General features: G+C 39.3%; 1 protein-coding gene across 1 annotated transcript in view; it reads left to right on the top strand.

Moving 5' to 3' along the window:
* Nucleotides 1–21,552, top strand: part of csmd1a (CUB and Sushi multiple domains 1a) — a 135,966-nt gene extending 114,414 nt beyond the window's left edge. Inside the window, exon 5 of the mRNA XM_061060452.1 lies at nucleotides 20,834–21,552. Within this exon, the coding sequence (XP_060916435.1) occupies nucleotides 20,834–21,045 (212 nt within the window). The 3' untranslated portion in view covers nucleotides 21,046–21,552. The remainder of the gene's footprint in view (nucleotides 1–20,833) is intronic.
* The last annotated feature ends 2,617 nt before the right edge of the window (nucleotides 21,553–24,169 follow it).

Genomic DNA, 24,169 nt, shown 5'->3' with positions numbered 1-24,169 from the left:
TCTGACAAGAAAGCCTCAAGGTCATCTTGCTTTGGGGTTATTACAGGTACATAAAACTAATAGGAGTCCCTAGGGCAGACCGGGAATATGCTTGTGGGCTTTTTGTAACCCCCCTGGTCTGGGAATGCCTTGGGACTGTTGCCTCAGGAGCCCAAGAGGAGCTGGAGGCTGTCTGGACTGCCCTGTATCACCTGCTTGCTGCTTCATCTTGGAGCTGGATATGAATTTGAAAGAAAGGTTGAGCGTCAGGATGGATTTACATGTTGTCCTGTGGGATCCAAGACAAAAACCTTGTTACAGAAGTATGAAATATTTCCTCATAATGCAACAGGGATCCATGAAAAAGGTTCATTCTTTGAACGCTCTATAGGAAGGAATTTTGCATTCGGCAAGGCAAAGGTACCATGGTGTGACTCTATTCTTTTTAGTCTGTCTGCTCCGAGGGATACACTTTGATGTGATTGTTGGACTTGAACATTCCTTCGCCTTCCTCTGAAGACTGTCAGGCCATAACTAATTCATACACCAGCACTATACTATACATGAGTGTATGTGTGCATGTGTGTGTGTGGAACAGAGTGAGGAAGTGAGTGATGTATTATTTAGCGTGATGTTGAAGGCAGTTTGATATTGTGCTGATGAGACAGAATTACAGATTATCACAGCACTTAGAACGGTGCATTTGAGTGCATGTGCATCTGTGTGTTGTGGGTGTGTGGTAAGTGAGTCGATCTCAGCGTGATTATTGTTTAATTTTTTCTTTTCAGTTTTTTGGAATCTCCTCCTCTTCCTATGTCTTTTTCCTTTTGACCTTGTTCATCTTCACTAAACATCTGTCTATCCTGATTTACACATCTAGATTATACCGTATACCTTTAGCCACGTGTTCTTTTGGCTTTAATGAATAAGGACTGGCATAAATGAAAATATATATATGGGAAAAAAAGAAGAAAAGTGGAGGTAATACAGTTCAGACCAGCCACTTCTTCTGTTTTTTAATTTGTATGCCACCCACTGATAATTTTCTTTGATTGACACATCATATAAAAGAGCATTTGCTGATTCCACCATCATATGTAAACAAGAAATATACAACACATACTATAATTACATTCTACATTTTTCTGATTCATCTAAGCAAGGGAAGTAGTGAGCTATTTGAAGTAGTTTGCGTTTTCTTTTTTAAGAAAGTGGTATGTAGATGGTAGATAAGGCATATGAGTGACATCCTACAGGCAAAATCTGATAATAAAGCAAGCCTTGAGATGCATCCACTTTGAAGTATGTAGGAATCAGAGCACTTGTTTGTGTAGCACGCAGAGAAACATGGTGTAAAATAAGATCACATTGTGTTAAATATAGATATTCATCACCCACAGTCATACAACATACATTGAGAGTCATGCATGTGTTCAGGGACATGAGCGTGCACAGGAACGCAGAGATTCATACCCTACACACAGAGACACACAACTCCCACATGTAATCATTTTCTTCAGAACATGGACCAGCGAACACGTTCTTCATCCGAGAACATGCTACCATGTGACTAACAAGTCAGCAGAGATTTCACTTCACTCCCCTCATCCCCAACATCTCCTCACTCCTGCTGTTTTTCCTCCTCTCCTCTGCACTTACAATATGTGATGTGCTTGTTTTTTTTCCTCTTGCCTGAGATATAAAAGTGCTTATTTTACCTTCATTTACACTTACAATGCCAGAGAGTTTCTATAGTGCCTCCAGAGAAGATATAAACAATGGCTAATTCAATATGGAAGAGGGCGAAAGGAATGCAAATAAATTCAATGGTAAATGGTAAAAGGTGTAGAACTCAAACACTTGCTTTTTTAGAATAAACAAAAGCAGGAACCACACACCAGACACCAATCAGGCACAATTAATTAAATCCTATAAACATAAATCTAATTAATTGCTTGAATTCCTGAACTGTAGCTGAACTCTAAAGGACCTGGACAAATAAATTATTACTGAAGCAGGAAAAGTTACATTGGACTAAATAAAATGGTGTTAAAGAAGTGATGACCTTATTTCAATCTGTCCACTCCTAACCTTTAATTCCATTGGGAGGTTTTCTAATTGTACTATTGTAGACAGACACACGTTGGTGTCAGTAGGATTGCTGGATCAGTTTTCCATTTGGGCGTTTATTCATCTGTTACCCAACAGGAAGAGTGTTTCTGTACTTACCAAAGCTTACAGTCATTCCAGTGCACACTTTGTTGAATCTACTCCTTTAACATCTTCAAATAAACGTTTTTAGATCATTTAGGAGCTGGTGCAACTAAGTGGTTAACTTCAATCCAGTCAGAGGTCAGGGCTCGCTATGTCAATCACCAATGTTTGTACATTTTAATATTAATATTAATGTCGGCTACAGATACAACAAAGAACTGTATCTATGTTTCTTACCACAGCCCTTATATTTAACTAATGACAAACCAGTCAAAACCCCTAGAGAAATCAGTTACACATGTTTTCTGTTGGAAATACAATCACATAAAACAAAGTCATGTAATCAGTTCTTCTTATTTTACTTTCTGGTGACATTGAAGAAATCCAATAATGATCAAGATTTGCTATGGTAAGGCAGCAAAAAAATACAAGACAAGGTGACTGTAGTTCACAGATTGTTTGCTTTACATGTTTTGTTCTTTTAAACAAAATAGAAATAAAAGTATGTGCTTAGGGAAAATAACTATGTTAATTTATGCTTGCTTACCCTCTTGTGAATATTAGATGTTTGCTTCAACATATTTGCCTTAAATGAAGGCTGTAAATCAGTGAAAAGCTTAATTTTAAATTTTAATTTATTACCAACATTGTTTTTCTAAGTCAAAGTGTGGACAAAAACTGTTCAACTTTCTAGATGAAAGTTAAAAAAGTTATCACAGAGACAAGCACATTTCTCTCTTTTTTTTTTTTACTGCTGTAGACTACAACAGTGCTTACAAGTGCTTTAAAAAAGAACAAGTGATGTCCTCGAGATGAATAGAAGGTCAGCCATATTCACACCTTTTGATTATTTTTCTTGCTCTAACTTGGAACTTCTTGTGTCTTACAAAAAAAGAATTAGAACAAAACTTTTTTTTTTTTAAATCATCCAAATCCACAAAGTGTTTCTTTGTTCTTTTATTATCTGATGTTTTGTATCTTTTGTTACATGTTTGGCCACCACTTAAGCTGTTTTCACATATGCTCTCCTAAACTTTTCTAGAGGTATTTGGAGGACTTTTGACCTCACAGTGGGGGACTATTCTGTTCGGACAGGACGTTATAATTAGATTTATTTATATAAATGTTATCTGTATATTGACCAAATCAGAATATCCAAAAAGAAAACATAAAGTTAAGTTATAGGCACAGAGATTGTACCGGTCACGTGCTTACAGTCTGTGGTTGTGCACAGATCACAGGGAATACACTTCACCACCCTCTCTCACTCGCTTGAGTTGAATTCTTCTGATTATGTTCTCACATCAGCTCACTCTGACTTTCCTCAGAAAAAAAAATACAAGGGGGCTAACAGGAAAAACTCCTGATAGAAATGAGAGTGAACAATTCGGCTGTTTGCACTCACACATGCAGCGTTGTTTTTTCAGGAGTTTGGTGAAAGTGTAAAAGCAATATGAATTTGTTTGGTTTTTACATTCATCTGCCATTGAACTTATATGCAGCAATGAAGAGAGGGGAGAGCTGCTTTCCCTAAATGATCAGTCTCTAAAAGATTGAAAAGTTGGGAAGAAGTCAGAAAAAGGAGGACCAGGATGAAATGATGGTAGTCAAATCATGATCACTCCCTATAGCTTCATAAAATAAGTGATCGGCAGCTACCCTGGTCATCTGTTGACAACATTATACCAAATGTGATCATGCATCATGGAAGTGTAACATTTTCATTATGGCGGTGTTTAATTGCTTTTCCACATTAGGATTCATCTTTCACTGAGAAAGCTTTCATAAATATTTCATCTCCTGCATCAATTATATTCAGACTTAATAACTATTTGCCAGTCGCAGCAGTAAACACTAGCCAACAACATTCAATCCTCACATTAATGAGACTAATCAGACTGCTGCATGCATGGTCACAGAAACCGGCTCCTCTGAGGAAACAACCATGAATGCTTGTGATAGGCAAATTTCCGGTAAAATCTGAACAGTCAGTAGCATCTCATGGGGCTGAATCTCACTTAAAGAAAGGGTTTGCATCCATATTTAGAGGCAGGCATTCAAGGGCCATTCCACCATTTGTTTCTCTGGCCCTCTGATCTCTTATCAGCATTTGATTGATTGATTTTGACTCCAGGCTCCCGACTTGAACATGATCTGAGTGTAAAAGTCAAGTTTGATCTTTATCAAAAAGACCTGAGGGGACTGACAATATCAACTCCTCTATCTATCATCCCTCCATCCGTCTGTCTTTGCGTCCTCTTTCTGATTCAGTGTTTCTCTCCCTCCTTTGATTCAACAAGTAAGTTAAAGACATCACGGCAAAGAGAAGGTGACTCTAAAAGTGCAGGCCGGTTGAAGAGGCTGCATCTTAATGGGATCTTGAAGGGGATAATGTTTAAAAGAATAAAAAATATATAGATTACCAAAGTTCAAGATTTGAAGTTTCTTTGCAAGGGTAGCACTTCCCTGTTTTCGTAATTTGTAGCATTTCGTCCTTGCAATTTGTGGGATTTTAAAGAAGAAAGAAAGCCCTGTTTGTGATGAGAGCATAATCCTTTCCTTTTGTACAGTTGTTTATTTTGATGCTGCTTTTCGGCGTGAATATTAATAGACTTCAAGTTTATATAAAGCACTTAAATTTGACATCACAAGGCCATGTCTCTATTTATGTTTGCTCCCAGAGCTGTGTTTTAATTCTCTCTGGAGGGCATTTTGGAGAGTAGTCGGAAACCTTTTTTTTTTAGTTGTCTGATTTTCGTTGAAAGCCTTACATCCATTCATTTGCTGCATTTTTGCAATGTGATGTATCAAAAGAATATTTCAATAAGAAAATACAGATTTTTTTGGTCGGCCTGAGACAATTCTGCTTTTGATAGAATGGGAAGAGAAATATAATAACTATTCACTTTTATTTATTCTACTTACTCTATATCTATTTATTTCTCCTTGCCCCCTTCCACATTTACTGATGGCACACAGCTCGACACATGTTTAGGACCCTCCAAACATCTATAGTGCACAAGTAGTGTCTGTGCGTACACACATATACAGCTTGATATCAGTTCATACATTTAAAATGAGTGGAATATTTAACTTCTGTCACTGGGGAAAGATGGATTTACGGTCCTGTGTGTGTGTGTGTGTGTGTGTGTGTGTGTGTGTGTGTGTGTGTGTGTGTGTGTGTGTGTCTTTATTTTATGTATATGCATGCATCTTCCCAATTCCCATGTGTATATATCCGGCAAGCGTGTAAGATTGGAGAGGGGTAAGATGAAAGAGGGGCATAATGGATTTAAGATGTAATGGAAAGAAGTGATGAGAAATGAATGAGAAGAAATCCCTGAAAGAGAAGAGATCTGTGAGAGAAAAGAAGAAGAAAACGAGAACAGCAAAAGGACAAAAGAAGTATAGAAGCGACCCCTGTTATGCTCTATGCTTTTTGGTTGAACAGTAGAAATCAATGCTCTCCAAAGGTGTGTGTGTGTGTGTGTGTGTGTGTGTGTGTGTGTGTGTGTGTGTGTGTGTGTGCGTGTGCGTGTGCGTGTGTGTGTGCGTCTTTGTGTGTGCGATTGTTTTGATTGATGTCCTTGCGTTGAAGCTGACCTTGCAGCGGTTGGAATAGTGAGGAGCATTCACCCTGTAGATAATGAACAGTCACACTCTCAGTCACAAAGACACCCACACACACACGCACACCAGACACACACACACACACACACACACACACACACACACACACACACACACACACACACACACACACACACACACACACACACGCACACACACAGAGAGCAGAGCAGATTTTATCAAACAGAATTTTAAAGGAAAATGTTTTGTCTACTGATCATCAACTTCTCACTTTGCTTCATTGGACAGGACATCCTCAATGTCCCAAATCATTTAAATGCCAGTTACAACCAGCCCCTCTTATACCTTTAAATTAATGACTTTGGATTTCTGAATATGTTACTCTCTGTAGATTTAGTGGCATGAAGCCTTTGTAATATACTGGAGCTTCAAATGATGTAACAAACCATATACATATTCACAGGACTGTCACAGTTCTTGATGTCAGATGGCACCATTTCATATTTGTCTTGCTCAGTCCCAGGTTCATAAAAATACTAATCCCAGGGGGGTAGCACCTCATGTATTTAGCATTATCTTACCCTGAGTGATATAACTGTACAAATGCCTGTGCTACGGAGCTGTTATCAGCCAGATTGACACTAAAATAGCCAAAATAATCACTTTACCGTTATGAAAATAATATTCTTTTATCTAGGAAATTATACAATTAGTGAGGCTTTAAAAAAAAGTTTAAAGTGTGGTTTGCAGGGTTACCTTGTGTTGTCAAAAGCAAGTATAACCAGCCTGTTACCCAATCATATCTTTGTATCCAATTTTATAATGGACAAGTACAAAAAGCTGCCAAATCTCTCCATGTTAGGCCTTCAGCAACTGTCCACAAAGTATCAATTTGATGTCTGGATAATGTAATTACAGTTAACGGCTGCCAAACACCTTAGTATCAGGATATTGTAGGTGCCTCATATCACAGAAGCCCAGCATATGACGAATTAATGTAATAACTGGATGAAATGAACTAATTTGATGATGGATTGATGTTAGGAAGCTGCCAAATGTTTTAGTACCTGGATATGATAGGTGTCCAAAATCAAGGATTCTCCAAAAAGTAGCCAGCGTTGTGACACCTTGATAATCTAATCAGAGTAAAGTCTTTCAGCCTGGATTGGCAAGATTGAAGTTTTACACGTATAGAAGCCCAGAAGATGATTTATTGACCTCATACCTGGATGGTATTAAATACTTTTATGATGGAATTAAAGCGAATAGCTACCAACCCCGTCTGTGCTGGGACAGGACAGAAATGACATCAAATGATATATTGATCCAATATTCAGGACTGTCACACAACTGGTCGCCACTTGACTAAAATATAGGCTTCTTGGTACACTTAAAATTTGTGTGTGTGTGGAAGTGTTCTTATGTGCTGCAGAAGTGTACAGTTTGTGTGTATGTGAGGGTGTTGATGATAATACAGCCTCCTAGCCAATGTCAGTCCATTATTCAGCTTTACGTCAGCCAACCAATCAAACGGCCTCCCTTCAGGGTCACAACCTCGGCCCATCCAATCAGCTCCTTCTGCCAAGCCGGAAGGAATGTCACCTTATTAGCATAACTACAAAATGAGCAGGGTCATGCTTACGCAGCAGTTTTCTGATGTCCAGACTCAAACAGCAGTCCGAGGTAGCATTCAGGAAAGAGGTATCCCTCAACACTGTCAGCCAATCAGAGATTCACCAAATGTAACACTGTCCAAAAACAATCCAACAAGATACGTCAACTGAGTGATCTCTGACCTCCTAGAGCTGCCTCTCATCAGAAGATTTCATTATTTAACGGTGTTCCAATGGGGTTCCTCTCTCAATATTTAATCGTCTGATTAATTGTTAAAATGACTGTCAGCGCTGTATTCTACAACCCGTGTGCTGTGCTTTCTATCAGCAGATTTGGTTTTTCTCTACTCTGTAGATTGCTTTGAGCGTCTTAACTAAGGTTTCTTTAAAAAGTAGAACTATAGTACAGTAATGGAGAGTAGTGAAGTTTGAAAGTTTAAAAACGTTTTTAAAAAAAATATGAACTTGAGGTTTAATCACAAGACTACTGCCTGCATCCTACATAAGACAGGCTGTCCATGTGTTGTTCATTGAACTTTGTTTTCTTGTAATTTTACAGTTCTTGCTGTGGACCATTTACTAAATAAACTTCCTTTAAAGGTTACAAAATATTTCTACCTTAAACATTAGACCCTATCTTGGTGTCGACTTGACTTGAACTTCTTTTAAAAAAAGTATATACAGGGCTGCACCTTCACTTTTTTGCTCATAAAACTGGGGCTACAAAGGTTGATAGTATTTAAGCACAAGACAATAACTTGAAGCATGATGTAAAAAAAATATTTAAAACTCTAAAACAAACCAAAAGTAGTTCAGTTTATCAGCTGAACGTGTTGTGACTGACTAAGGACATGTTGCATACAATATAAAAAATCCAAACTTTATCAAGATGTTTTTTTTATTTGCCTATAGGACCAAAACAGAAACATAGACAACATTACACTTTTCTTTTTACACCTTTTTTTGTACCAATCCCTTTTTTTAACCAACAGACTTGTGTGATGATGTTTAAGTTAATACTAATCACGGCTTATAATGTTCAAGTAATAGGCTATTTTATGAATCAAATGCTTGAACTATTTAAGAAAATACTGACAGGGTCTCTGTCTCGCTCATAAACTGTTTAAACAATATAAGTGTTTTTAATGTATTATTGTGAGGCTGGATAGTCTCCAATGCAGCTGTGTCATAAAAGGCCTATTTAAGCTGAAACTAGTTAGCCCCCGTTCGGACATGAACCTGGGCGCCCACACCGAGGAATAAATGGCTAAATATAAATAATGCGGATAAATCGCGCACCCCTTTTGGAAAATATTAACACCAGTTTTGATCACATTCAGTTAGTTGTGAAGTAAAGGCAAGTTAATTTAAAACTCCTTTACTTTGCAGACAGAGTCCTGCCTTGTGATGCCTGCCTCTGTCATAAAAGATTGTTGAAAATATTTTAGTTTTGTCCTGTGATAAAAGAACAACGTCTGCAGGAACTGATTCCCCAGTGACTGTGCATCAATTACCCATGAAAACACAAACAACACTGCTCACACACTTGTTGGGTTGTAGTTTATGTGAGATTGTACTGCAATAATGGTTCAAAGACTGGTGACAGAGGACTAGATGAGAGGAAAGAAAAAAAAAGATTTAAAGGGACATCATGGAAATGGGATGAAAGAACTGAAACATGACAGAGGCCAGCTGCTTTTGTCTTGAAGTAAATTTCAGCTGTAAGGCTGCTGTCATCATACTATACATTTTTATATTAATTCAACAAAAATGATTTTGAAAGCCGATGTTAAATCTTCAAACGTTGAGTGTTTGGATCTCGGCCCATGTCAGGGATTTAACCAGATCAACTAAAACAGCTATAGCAGCTTTTTTGATCAAGACACAAAGGAATTCTTACCCTTGTTTAACCTGAGTGTTGATTTGCTCAGCATTTATAATTGGAAGTAGCATCAATGACAGAAGGCGGCACTTATGTTGGGCTCTTTGCCTGCTTAAGTTAATTCTCTAACCTGTATTTTGTAGAGGAAATTGAGGTCATGCCAAAACCTGCATCCAATATGTTTGATTTTCATGCATTATATAATCAGTGCATTTATATGTTAAAAGATTACTCAGCTATGTTTGTGTTGGTTGGTTAGTTTCACAGTTAAGGTGAGCTTGGTGCATTAAATGTGTGTGTGTGTGTGTGTGTGTGTGTGTGTGTGTGTGTGTGTGTGTGTGTGTGTGTGTGTGTGTGTGTGTGTGTGTGTCTGTGTGTGTCTGTGTCTGTGTGTGTGTGTGTGTGTGTGTGTACTGGTATCTGTCAGTCAGCCTTCCAGGGGGTCTCTTGATGTTAAATTTAATAAGTCATGCTACAGTAACCACAGCTATTAGATATCACACACACTCTGGGAAATACACACACCCACATAGCTAGCAAGCTAGCACACCTCGCCTGTGCAACGAAGCAACACACAGATGTTATCAGCCCAGAGTTACGAGTTATATGCAGACACAGACACACACACACACACACACACACACACACACACACACACACACACACACACTTAGGGGCAGGCTAAGTTGACATTTTTTTTATTATATATTCGTATTATATATTACAGTATGGCTGAAGTTGTCAGTGACTGGAGACCTACACACACATTGACAATGACTCTCTCTAAGGCAGTAATTCTGATGGGGCATGCAGGTGTAGAGACATACAGGGGGCCACGTGTGGCCTATAACATGTAGTGTGCAGTGTTTCTCACCTAGGCTGCCCACCCAGGTATACTAAGGTATATTTTCCCCACATTCGATTGGCCCTTAGGACCATAGAACTAGTAGGTGATAACAAGCCTCCCCTCACCAGGCTTACCTGTTGGAAAATGGAATTGCAAGTGAACTTTTTAAAACCAGAGTTTTGTTTTGTTACATGGAACCCCTTGAGACTCAAAAATTGCAAATCAGTACCCATGGACCTTGCATAGCTATCAGTGACTGTGATCTCACTTGGTGTCTGTTTGTTTTAAGATGAGCAAAAGGTCTCTGTGAAGGCGATATTGGAAAATGACAACAGTGAAAGCCCTGCTAGTAAACCCACAAGGGAGCACTGTTCATAACAACCATAATACGAAATGTCAGATGGAAGGATCAACAGCATTAACTGTAGCAGACCGTCATGTTTGTCTTCAGGATGGAGCTGCTGGAAAAGCTTTGGGGTCATAACGATTAAAAAAAAACAGAAGGCGAATGGGCTGCTTGGTGAAATTTCTCCAGGAATGCTTATGTAGAGTCCAGAATAAATACAAAATGTTGGTAGCAAACCCTTTATGGAAATGTGCACATCGACTCTTTAAACTGCATAAGGAATTGTTGATCCAGTGTCCTCATGGGCAGATTTCCTATTTTGGGAATATCTTCAAATGCTTCATATCCCTAAAATCTATACAACATAAGTGTCATGTAAATAATTATGAAATAAACTAAAGCTATTATGTTTCATAGTTTTAATTTATTAATTTGTAATACTGTAATAAATCGTTGCCGTAAAAAAACAGGGTTTAAATTTCAAGAAATATCGCTCACCTCAAAAAACCTCCAAATTTCATAACAACACAACCAGTAGTTAGTCAATGTGTGTTGGATGGAGTAATGTTATCTCTCACAGTATTGTCCACACCTAATCCAAGATTAGGCATCTAAGAAAGAATCTAAAGTTGTGGTAACGGAGTTTGTTAGCTGCTAAAGTTTCACCTTTTCTTTGAAAAGCATTTAATACCTTAAGGGGAGTACAAAGGTACTGTTTTGGTGAGTTAGAAATTGTAAATTGAGCGGATAATTTTCCTTTCTTTGAGTGATATTTCTCTCTTTCATTACCTAAACCACGTAAACTAAAAGAATCCTTCCCTCCCTCCTCCTCTTTCCTCTTCTTCTTTTCTCTCTTTTTGTCTTCTGTTTTCTTTTTCTACTCTCCTGAGCAATTCTCAATGAGGTAAAGACAAGCGTTTTACTGTTAGTAAGCAATCTAATTAAACATCATACCAAAACATTTGACAATCAGAAATCTAAGGCAGAAGAAAGAGGACACATTGAAAGATGAGAGAGAGAACTGTGAGTATGTGGGTGAGGGAAGAAAGAGTGCTCTGATATTGATCAGCACAAAAAGGCCTTCTGAGGGGACTCACTCATTTTCTCAGTCCTCTTAAGTGACAACCAAGGCATCTGAATCTTTTCTCTAACCCCTTCTCTCCCTCTCTCTTTCCCCCTATCAGTGTCTCGCTGTATTTAATGGATATTGATTTAGTTTTAGGAACATACAGTAAGTTTTTATCTATTCTCCAGCTGACGCTTGCTCACCCCTTCTGCTCTTTTGCAACCTTTGAGGTCTCTCCAGATGACAGAAGTGTGGGTGCAAGTACAAATCAGTGTGTGTAAGTGCAATTGTGTGTCTGTGTGCATATGTCACAGTGCAGTGCAGCTTTAGCAGAGTGACAGTGATGTTAGACACCTAACGATTTCCTATTGGCCGTTGGCCCCTGAGGCCTAACGACCCGTTATTGATCTGACCAATTAGCATTCACACCTTTAATTAATACTGAAGCCTGATGTGCGCGCACACACACACACACACACACACACACACACACACACACACACACACACATACACACACACACAGTTTTAATTAATAAAAGAGGGGTGGCTGTGAGTAGAGATAAGAGAAGAAGAGAGGGAGAGGTGTGAGGAAGATATGGACGTGCAAGATGGAGAAGAAAAGGGTCATTTAGAGAGGGAAGAAAGCAAATAAGGACCCTGACTGAAATCAGTGCAGCCCTTTGATATTAAGACTAATGGTATCTAGAACTCAATGGGATAATGACTTTGGATAATTACACACACTTGCCTTTTTGCTTTGAAAAAACTGCACACTTTGACAATTAAACCAGCCTTTATTGCCAAAAATATTCGTACAATCTTTATATATAACCATCATACACCAGCAAGCTGCCTGTTTTTGCATTGCTTGTAAGCACTGGACCTTGATAGCATTTTGCTTGATCCAGACATATGGAGCTGATTTGTTGTGCTCTTAAGAAAGATGGAGGTAGCCCTTTCAGGTTGGATCAAACGACAACACATAGTCTTATTTTTTGCTTTCCTTTGTATGTATGTGTATGTGTATGTGTGTCTAATGAAACTCTGATGGCAGGATGTCTTTAGGGGGGACTGTAATGGTTTATTGAACCAGGGCTCACAGAAACATTGATCACCACATCAAGGAGCTATACACACAGACACAAACAAACTCACAAAACACACACACTTGTTTACTGAACCTCACACACTCTGCACTAGAGCGTACACACACAGCGGTGAAGTGGAGGTAACGGGCTGATAATTGACATCCCGTGTTTCTTCGTGAGCAGTCAGTCTGCCGTCATTATCTTCTTATTCAACTGCATGCAGATATGCAAGGCTGGAAGAAAGAAGGAGGTAGATCTATTCAAGCAGCGTTCCTAGATGAATATTGTATCCCCAAAAATATTAAGTAATAATGTTTTCCAGGGCTATTCATGCTTTGAATGATTTCAGTGAGTCACATTAAATGGCATCCTCACTCGGATGACTCTTATTATTTTGTATTACATACTCTCATGTTTTTGAAAGTCTGTCCTTATTAGATCTATAGTTGAAATAATTCTGCATTCACAATGGTATGTCAAGTGATGAATACCTGACTTCCATAATTACAATAAAAAAGGAGACAGTGTTTGCAGTGTTTCCCCTAGGTTTACAGCGTTGGGGGGTGGGGACAAGCCGACACGACGACACAACGAATCGACGACTTGAAGGAATCTTGGTGTTCATGTGTTACTTTTAATGACAGCTGTCCTTTTCTATCGGAAAGGTATCTTTAAATGAGTTCTTTCCCTGATTTCCGACTCTATCCACTATCCTATCCCTACAATAAAGGCCCAAAAAGCCCAATAAATTAATCTAAAATTTAATATAATGGTAGGGGAAACACTGCTCTCCTTTACAAGGCAACTTGATCTGATTCGGTTCTCTAGGGCTAAGATCTGATTTGGTGCAATTTAATTCTGGACCATTTGATGTGATGTGATGTGATTTGATTCGATTTGATGTACTACAATATGATAATTGAATCCAAATTATTTTTTTTTTTTACATTATAGAACTGAGAAAAAAATGATAGCCTGTGTGTCATTTCAAAATCACATGTCCTTTTGTTTATTACTTTTCCAAGAGAAGAGAGAATATGCTCATTGTACAATCAAACATTCTGTCATTCTCTCAAAGTCAAATGTATTAACCATGTCAGGTAAGCCGTTACTCCCAAGAACACTGTTAGTTTGTAAACCTTAGTCATACATTGGGCTATCGACACCATGACGTAGGAGAGTTGTGACTAGAGAAAGTGTTTAATATTACGGTCTGCTTGGGCTACTGCATGCTAATGTTAGCATACTTGGACTGGTTTCACTTTGCCACCTCAACAGGTGTGATTCTTCATTCTGTCGTTGTATTTAAACACTTTTCTGCAAAAAGCGTAGAGATGGGCAGACTTTTGGGAAGTTTCTCTTTTTCCATATCAGTACATGTGACTTGTTTTTCTGGGTTGGAGAACTGTAAATTACGGCAACATTGAATGTTGTTGTTTTCTCCTTGTGAGCTAACTTACACTAACTGGCATGCTCTTTAAGATAATACATTTGTGAGAGGTTAAGAGTCAACCATTAAGTCTCACGAGATTACAGATGCTAAACAGAGTATGCAGGATAGGAATCACAACCTCATTGAACTGGTTCATAACATAGAAACCAGGCCATCGATATGTTTGTATTACATTTTTACTGATCCAGGCCCGCTGTGAACCGCTTCACTTGGATCTGAGTGCAAAAAAAAAAAAAAAAACTTTGGATGATCAGTCGGGGATAGGCAAAATCTGACCAATAAGGTTCATTTATGTCAATCATTTCCCCAGGGCACACCTTGTCAATAATTATTCTCTTCAGGCATATAAACAAGATGAGCAACAGTGCAAACACATGGCTGCCTCCTGTAGCTACTTCAAAGCCATATTGAATATAGATGATTACTTTTCACATAGAACTTCAGCAAACCACTAAAACAATCCTCAGGACTTCCTCTACCTTCAGCGAGAGTGGTGTGTGTGTTTGATTGTCTGTGGCATGGCGTGTAATAAACCCTGAGAGACATTAGTGGTCTGCTGCTCTGAGTCCATAACGTTTGATCTCCATAAGTAGCCACGGTCATTAGCAGCATGGTTGTGTGTATTAACTGATCCTCACAGCTGCCACATGATCTGATGCATTTAATGACTGTTACTCTATCGAAGAGCTCTCTTTTCTTCCCAATTTAATTCTCCCCCAGAATGTCTCAGCTTCTCTCTGACACACACACATCTTCAGCCGCCATTAGTCCTTTCTACCTCCATTAATGTTTTCATAATCACTCATAATTATTCTCAATTACACCATCAACAAGTATGTTTCTGTCTTTGTGTGACCAAAAACAAAAACAAAAAATTCTCAGTTTCAACATTAGACTGTATAAAACATGGACGTACTCTCAGTGCATTTGTAAGATTTATTTTGTCCTTTGCTTTGTATTAAGTTCCATAAAAGACAAAACAAATCAAACACCAGACAAAATATTGATATGAACATCTTTGCATTGTACTCTAAAACGTTTTTCTTTATGTTGCCATGAATTTAAAGTCCTGAAATGCTTTGCTATAGTTTGCATAGAAAGCAGAGCACAAATTGGACAGGGACCCTTAACTTTGGTCTAAGGCAAAAAAGTCTTATGCACTACTCACTCACATATGCAGAACTCTGAGCGCTGCATCTTTCACTTTTCCTGCCACACAGGATGCATAACCTCTGCATCGTCAAGATTTGGGGAGGAAGCTTGTAGATTGTTGGAAATGATGTCCCTTACCCTGTAATTTTTGTAAGTAATGGGAGACAGAGAGAGAGAGAGAGAGAGAGAAAAAAACCCTATGCTTTGCACAAAAGTATTTTGGAATTTTCTTTTATTGCTGCACTGTCTTAATTTATGACCCAGTATAGCCCTGCATAAGTCCCATCGGGGCCAATTAGGCAACTAATGTTATTTGGCAACACAATTTAAAAAGACTAATTGTGCCCACATCATCAAGCTGTCAGTTTCACCAAAATGCAGAGTTATGGTGCTTCATTCTGGAACAATAAGTGTGAAGCGGTCATGTTATCACAAATCAAGTGGATGATTGGTGCAGAAATGGACCTCCCTATAAACTACCCAAAATGCTTGGCCTGCTCTAGTATGCAGAGGTGGAATATGACCATTATCTTTACACAAATACTGCAGAGGCGTGCTTTTTTTTTTTAGATACTTCTGTCTAAAATCAGGCATTACCATTTTAGAAAAGTTTAGAGCTTTACTATCATCACATTTACCTGGCGTATCACTTTAACATTGTATGCTAAATAAAAACAAGTAAATCAGTCACTCATGGCTGGTGATGTTCTGATTGTCACTTAGCTGGAGAATCTTGATACTGGTCAACATCTAACCAATCTCTTATTTGTTGAATGCCTCCTCAAAGTTCACATATTGTAATGTATGTAATCATAAATTCAGTGCTCTAGCCTACTTATTAAGTCAAAGTTAGACCAGCATGTGGATGAAAGAGAAACCCTGTCCCTACTGGTGTGTCTGCCCTGTTTCACCACAGGGAGTTAGACTAGAGTCAAAGTATCCCTGCTGTTCCTATTATTGGATTTTGTATGTTGCCGTATGTTGCAGTATGCTGTACTGGAGAGGCAAGAGCTGTGGATGATGCTTGTACTGCTTGCATTTTTGCTTATCTTGCATGCTGGTTTGTTGTGTCGTGGTTTTCATGCCAGGAAGAGCCAATCATTTCATCATCAATGAATAGGGAGATGGTCTGCCCTATCCTTACCTACTCAATAAACACTTCTGAAGAAAAGGTCTGAACTAGTTAAACACTCTTTTTTGATTCAAAAACGAGGGTTACAAAAGAAAGGTACACTCCTTTCGTTCTTGGGTTCTACATATTATTCTTTCTTCTCTGATTTTCTCTACCATTCAACATTTTCTTCAGTTGATGCTTTTATGGTGACAGCTTTCACATTTTTCAAATGCTGGATATCTCATCTTGGCATTAATCTTTTTCATATTAAAAAGCACACAGCCATGTTAGAATAATTCCATATTATCCTTTCTGTGATTGCTGAGCTGTCATAGTTAGAATGTGAGGAAATTGCTTGAATCCCAGTAAGAGTGACAGTTGCTTGACAGCTCTGCAGCAGCTTGCGAACAATAGGGGGAATAACATTGACATAAAAATCCACTGACAATATTACGAATGCTTTTACTGTAAGTGAGAAATGTGCACACAAATGACTTATGTCCGCTGTTTACCATGACGCTCATTTATTCCCAAATCCATTGATGTAACCTCTTTCTCCGTAACTCGGCTCTTCTTTTTTGGCTTTTTGAGCCTTTAATGGAGAGATAGGACAGTGGATAGAGTTGGAAATCAGGGAGAGAGAGTGGGGAATGACATGCGGAAATGGAGCTACAGGTGGGATTTGAACCTGGGCCGTCTGCTTAGAGGACTACAGCCTCCATACATGGGGCGCGCACACTAACTACTGCGCCACCAGCGCCCCTTAACTCTGCTCTTCTGAAGATTCTCAGGCTTTTCCTCAGTTAGTCTTTCTTTTTTTTTTCTCAGTTAGTCTTTCTGTAATGTACTTGATAAAAAAATCATGCATAAATGTGTATTTTAGTCCTACATACATATCCCTTATTTTTTTTAATCTATGAAGTTGAATTTGTTCCACTGACAGAAAAGCTCCTAAAAGAATATTCATTATTTTTATGTAAACTATTCAGTAATAAAACTCTAAACTGACAAAAGGTGTGACAAGACTTAATCTGTGTTTTGCCTCTGTCTTTGTGGGGTGGAATAAACCTGACCAAAAAAAAGATGTACAACTCAGGCTGTAAAATGTCAATCACTTCCAGAACCAAAACTGTTTTATGACAAAAGTTCTTCACAAGACTATAAAAAGAGTTGGTCCAGGTGATGAATAAATCACACTGACAGCAGACTTGTTCTGAAGTTGTTAGCAAGTGAAACCTTTTATAGATCTAAGTGCCCCAGAACACCTATCTGTTTGTGACAGACCTCCCAAGTCATTTGTCTTTTCTGTTACAGACCTCATAAACCTTCCCCCTTTTACAGGAAATGTCTTGAAAACAGTTTCTGAAAATCATTTTTCTATTACAGTTAAAATAAATCTATGTACATGTTTTCTTGTAACAGATTCCATGCGTTTCAGCATCTATTATGTTCTGATATATAAAACTTGGTTCATCCTTTATCAAACCTGCTGCTGACGGAGGTGTAAAACCTGCAAACACATTGAATCATCGCTCTCTAAATTTTACCTTTTTCTGTCTCCCTCTCCGTCTCCCTGTCTTCGCTGTCCTTCCTCCGATTCATCAGCCTGATGTGTCATCTGTCTTACTGAAAACTATGAAAGCATGACAGCATTTCTTTTCTATTTTTTTTAGCACTTTGCTCTCGTCTTTTACCCACCAATCAGCTCTTTTCTCCCACCTCAATTCTTCCGTCTTGTGCTCCCTGTTCCTGGCCTTCGCTGTAATTGCTTATCTAGGGAGAAATAAAAGCCAGGTAAATGGTTATGTGTGTGTGTGTGGCAGAAAGAGAAGCTGCATGCTGGTGTCTGCTCTACACGAGGGCCTTTGTACACCTCTCTGCGTGTGTGTGTGTGTGTGTGTGTGTGTGTGTGTGTGTGTGTGTGTGTGTGTGTGTGTGACGAATGCAGATAGTTCTACAGATGGTCCATAAAAGCAGCAGCTTGTAATGAAGCAACTGAGACTGGAATCATGGTTATGGTAAACTAGGGAGAGACAGAGACAGAGAGGCAGACAAAGATGGATAAAGAGAGAGACTAGAGAGGAGGAAGAAGTGAGGGTAAGAGAGAATAAATGAAAGTGGGCAGGCAGCAATAAACCATGAAGAAGACTGCGGTCCCGCCGCCGGCTACTGAATAAACTAGTGTAATGAAACTATGTGATGTACACTATAAACTAGGGAGAAAGGAAGGAGGGATGAAGGGATGGACAGAAGGGTGATGTAGTGGTATAGTTTGAGCAGGAGAGAGAGAGAAGTGGAGGCAAGGAGCTTGCTGGCTTGTCATCAAAGTGTTAAGTTTAGGAGGAAACAGGAGGGGAGGAAGGGAAGGAGTGTGACAGGAAGAGACATTAATAGAAGACAAGGGAGGGATTAAACAAACAGGGAATTTGGGAATGAAGGAAAAAAACAATGGAGTAAAGAAGAGGAGACAGATGGAAAAAATAGGGGAAAATAAAAGAAGGTTGCAGAATTATGTAAGGACACTTACGAAAAAAACCTGTGTCAGAGAAACAAAGTGTTTATGTTTGTGCATCTCCAACAGCACCCTGAGCCACCAACAGACCCGCTCTAAGTTTGTGTGTTTGAGTGTGTGTTTGAGTGTGTGTGTGTGTGTATATGTCTTTGTGTTGCTAAGAGTAAATGTGTGTCTGATAGGACATTGAACAACAAACATCCTGACACCAAGTGGGGCCGCGCTGACTGGCAAAATCGATAGGCCAACAGGTCGCAACACTAGGCCAACCTGACACCCAATCACAACGCAGCACAGGGGGTGGCCACAGTGATGGATGACCCTGGGCCTGCAGATGCGTGCAAGGGTGCAAGTGTGTCTTGTCAGTGTACATTTCTCTGTAACTGTGTGTGTGTATGTGTGAAGATAAGGATATGGGCGGTAAGAGGGTCTTTTCCTCTCTCTTTTTCTGTCCATGCTTCCTGGGATGCAGGATTAAATAAACACAAAGAAACTCTTCAACTAAAACTTTAGATTTTACTCTAGTCACAGAAGTCATGAATGTGTGTATTTACTTCCTTCCAAGTGAATGATTTCAGTTATTAAATTATTTGCGTTCTTTTTTTAAAAATGATTCTTCAGCTTTGGTTGTCTTGACCCACATCACAATCAACACGGGCGCTAATAAGAAAAAAAGTAGCTGTTTTCATCACCACCAAGGAATACAAAATGTCCAACTAATCCTCTGAGTATTTACCAGCACTATGGTAACTCTGGAGGCACAATATGAGAGGAGAAAAGGGTGTGATTGAAAAAACTAATCAGCCCACAAATCTAAACATCGCTCAATCGGATTGTTTGCTGACATCAGATCTTCTTTACCCACTGTAAGCTTTTCAAATGATAATACCTCATTTTTTTCCCCCTGCAGCCATGTTTAAACTTTCCATTCAGGAATGATTGCACAAGTATGACTGAAGCAGAAGCTGTGAGGTTTTCATAGTTTCTTGTAAAATTTTCTCTGTTTTCACTACTCATTTGGGAGCATACTGAGCATAATCTTTATCACTATAACTGCAGATTTCCCCCATTCTCTCATTTCTCTTCCCTTTTAAACTTGCCCCTCTTTTCCCCCCTCTCCCCACTCTGTCTGAGTAGTTACACACATATATCTATCACATTGAGCATCATGTTGCTCGTTTTTTTTCCCCCACCTCCCCCTCTTTATGCCTCTCTGTGCTCTTGCCTCCTCCTCACACAATCTGTCCGTCTCCCTCCAGTCCCTCCCTCCCTAACCCCCCATCTGTCTGAACAGTTCCATAGTTGTATCAATCAAGTTCAAACAATAAGACCCGAGTTGGTCCCTGTTCTCCCATCTACTTCCTGCTTTATGGCTTGTAATACCCCTTTCTCTCCCTTTCTGTCGCTCTCTCCCTCTCTCTTCTGTGTTTGTGCTTGTGTGTACGGTTGTTTATACCCACACTTGTGCATATGTCTTCAGCACATAACTGTATCTAGAGGGAATAATGTGATTAACTATAAAACACACTGGTATTGTCTCCCTCCTTTTCTCTGGGGCTACGTTTTGTCTGCTTTGACTTGGAGTGCAGTCAAAAAAGTCCTTTAACAGCTGCCGTGATGTGCTATATGTACTGTAAAGAACCTCAGGCTTTATGGCTTGTTTGTTTAGGGTAAGACTTTAAAAGAAGCTGAAACAATGTGTAGCTTTAAACTGCATAATTCCAATGCAAGTGTGCATCTCATATGACCATGAAATTCTGTTTATAATGGTATCTGCAGTTAAAGGAATTGGACTGTTAGGGCTTGAGAGCAGCTTTTGGATTCCTCACATCACAGCAAAAGCTGGATTTATTATCTGGTTGAGTGACAGATGAGTTTGGGGAAATGCTTCGTTTAACATTTTAGCACAATTTATTCCAAAAGGAAATTGAAAAACCCTGATCTATTTTCCTCTCATTCTCTCTGTTTCTGCAGAACTCCACAGTTCATCATGTGGAAACCCAGGTGTCCCACCCAAAGCAGTGCTGAGTGGTGGCCCCCGATACGCTGTGGGAGACAGTGTGCGGTATAGCTGTGTTCCTGGGTATGTCTTGGACGGGCATGCCACTCTCACCTGCATCACCAATGCTGGAAACACAGCTGTCTGGGACTTTCCTGCTCCGATTTGTCGAGGTATGGACGACTAAACCTGTATGTGTGTATGTACAAGACTGAATATGAAGGGTTTTTTTTCCAAAGGGACACACCATTAAAAATCTGCCGTCTGCTTATTTAAAAATGAAGGCAAACTATGAAAATGAAATTAAAAGACCTCAATTTACTTTCTTTTTTAAATCAAATGCTCAATTTTCCAACTAGAAGTTAATAAAAGGGAAACGCCAAATAATACTCCCCATAAACAAAATGTGTTGTATACTGGAAGAAAAACCCTCATATAAAGTATGTGTACTGTTTATGTGTAATTGTGAGAGAGGCAGAAAGACAGACAGACCACATCTGTGTGTATGATTGAATGTGAGTGTGTAAGTATGTGAAGCACCGTATCCAGGAGTGCTTGTGACTGTAGTGTGTGCTTTCTCTGATACTTTACCTTATATTCATTGGTTTATTTGTATGTGCGCTTGCGTGCGTGTGTTGGAGCGAAGCAAATTTGTGAAGCATACTGTATGCTTTTGTCTATTTTTGGGTTTCTGGGTTAGGTGTACAGTAGACAATCTGTATATGGTGATGTTTGCAATACATCATTGTATATATGCAGAGGAAGAACTCTATTGCACTTTGTGCATTTGTGCCACCCACCCCCATACTGTGTAGGTGGATGCAATCCAGAGACTTGTGATTATTGCACAACTTCCTTTGAAAATTAGTTTGAAGTAATGTAATAATAATTAAAATGACAGAAACAAAGTACATTGTTAGAAGCTTGTCAAGTAGGTCACTGCTTGTCCTGCTTATATAAACATTTTAAATAATTATTACATTACAACCCCGTTATGATTTTTAAGATTTCATCATTATTATAAGAACTCGCTGTTATGTAAAGGGTTGCTTGTACAGCCAGTCTTACTGAGAATAATCCCCACAAACTGCAGATATGACTCTCAGCAGCTGACAGCTCGTTGTTTCATTTCCCCAGTCCGTATGGTTGAGTCTCTATGGCTCTTAGTGGTCCCTGTTAACAAAGAATGTGTAGCCAGTATACAGGCCCTTATTAACTCAGAGAACCAGTATATATGGATGAGTGTTAAAGAGAGGCAGAGCATCTAAAGCAACCCTGATTGAAACAGATATCTTTCTGGGCGGCTGTGGCCCAGTTGGTAGAGTCTGACCAGAAGGTCAGGGGTTTGATTCCCAGCTCCTGCAGCTACCTGTCTGCAACTTAACCCCAAGTTGCTCCCACTGCTTCGTAATTGGTGTATGAATGTGTACAAATGGGATAAGCTACTTCTCCTGGTAGTAACTTTACATAGAAACATCTGCCATCAGTGTGAGAATAGGTGTGAATGGGTAAGTGACATGCGGTGTCAGAAGTCTAGACAAACAAAGTATGCCTATGTCTGATTTTTGGGATGAGTAAGAAGGAAAGTGGCCAATAACTTTGATTTTTTCTTGGAGATTTTTGAATCCACAGATGGCAGCTGAAGGAGCTATATTTAAACTATATTTGTGAGGACAAGAAATATGCAGCAAAACAGTCCCCTTGATTTGAGTGTTTCTTCCTTTGTCGGAGTTGTACAAACAGTGACTCTTCCCTCCTCCCTGTATGCTATTCTACTCTTGACCTGAACTCGCAGAGGAATAGACACTGAGTTGGTTAATATATTGAACCTTGCCACTCCACCTGAATGCATCCCAGTTGTAGATCTGATAAGCAACGAAAAGGCAGTCATCCAGAAGAGCAGCATCCTTTAACACACAGGAGAAACCTCTTACACTTCTCAGAGGGGACCTGAACATCACCCTCCTCCCTGGAGAGTAGGGGTGGATACACTATTGAACTTAGAGGACTATCAGTTCATGGGATGTGCACTCCTTAGTAATGCAAGTACAAGGGATAAACAACAGAGATAACACCATCTGCTACAAAGAAAGAAGGAAATGAATTGCTCACAAACAGAAGGTGTAGATCTCCAGAATCAGCCTAAGGGAAGCTGCTCTACGAGCTGTCCTGACTGTCAGCAGCAATGATATGATTGACTCTGTTAGCAAGGTTCAAAGTAACATACAGGAAGCATTCATGCAAACATTCATGGCTAATGGCAGTGAAAAAGACTAAAGCGTCAATAGAATGAGCCAAAAACATGCATTCAAACCCATGAAAAATACAGAATACTTCAAATCACTTCAACAGTAGAATAACTACTTGACTCAGATGAGATAGCATGGAAACAGCATAAAGATCCACAGAGACCACCTGTTGAGAAAAACAAAAAAAACAGCGGCTTATTTTTCTGCTGGTTTGTATCCAGACATGAGAAATTTTCCGAAATTTTTTATTTTGCCTAATTCAGTATCTTATTGTCCTGTATTTAAGAGTTATGTAATGGGTAAGGATTTTATTACCAAGTCGAACTGATAACACATCTTTAACAACCCCTGATGATCCCTAGATTACATATCCAATAGATTTCTGTTTTTGTGAATGTTTCACACAAACTATCGAGGTAAGTAGTAGGGCGGCAGTAGCTCAGTCTGTAGGGACTTGGGTTGGAAACCGGAGGTTTGGTCTGGTAGCTGGAGAGGTCACTTCCTGAGCACTGCCGAGGTGCCCTTGAGCAATGCACCGAACCCCCACCACCCGCTCAGGAGCTCACTCTGACATCATTAGTGCATGTCCATAGGATCCTGTTTGAGCAAGTGTATATTTCAGCCTATGTGTGTGTAGCAGGGCTCATTAACAGAGTATAAAAACAGAATTTCCCCTTGCGGGGATCAATAAAGTAAATCTTCTTCTTCTTAAGAGAATGTGATTGTGTAGATGTGAGATGTATTGTGTCAGACTTTTCTATCTCTTATTATAATGTTGACAACACATACTGCCAAATTAAAATAGTCTGGGATTATAAAGAAGTGTAAAATTCCAAGTAGACACTGAAATTGTCTCCACTCTAAATCTTACAGGTCCCATCTGTTTTGTATGATCAACCAAATAAATCCAGTCTAATGCATGCAACAAAGTGCTGAATTGTTGCACAACGCACCTCAATGTGCTGCACTGAGTTGTAATTTTGGTTGGGTGAGGAAAGAAGGGTAGCAGAGGAAGAGAGGAAGAGAGAGAGAGAGAGAGAGAGAGAGAGGAGATGGCAACTT

This window comes from Labrus mixtus, chromosome 16 (genome assembly GCF_963584025.1).
Source record: "Labrus mixtus chromosome 16, fLabMix1.1, whole genome shotgun sequence".
NCBI classification, from domain to species: domain Eukaryota; kingdom Metazoa; phylum Chordata; class Actinopteri; order Labriformes; family Labridae; genus Labrus; species Labrus mixtus.
The sequence above is the reverse complement of the archived record's forward strand: the minus strand, read 5'-3'. Positions and strand labels throughout refer to the sequence as shown.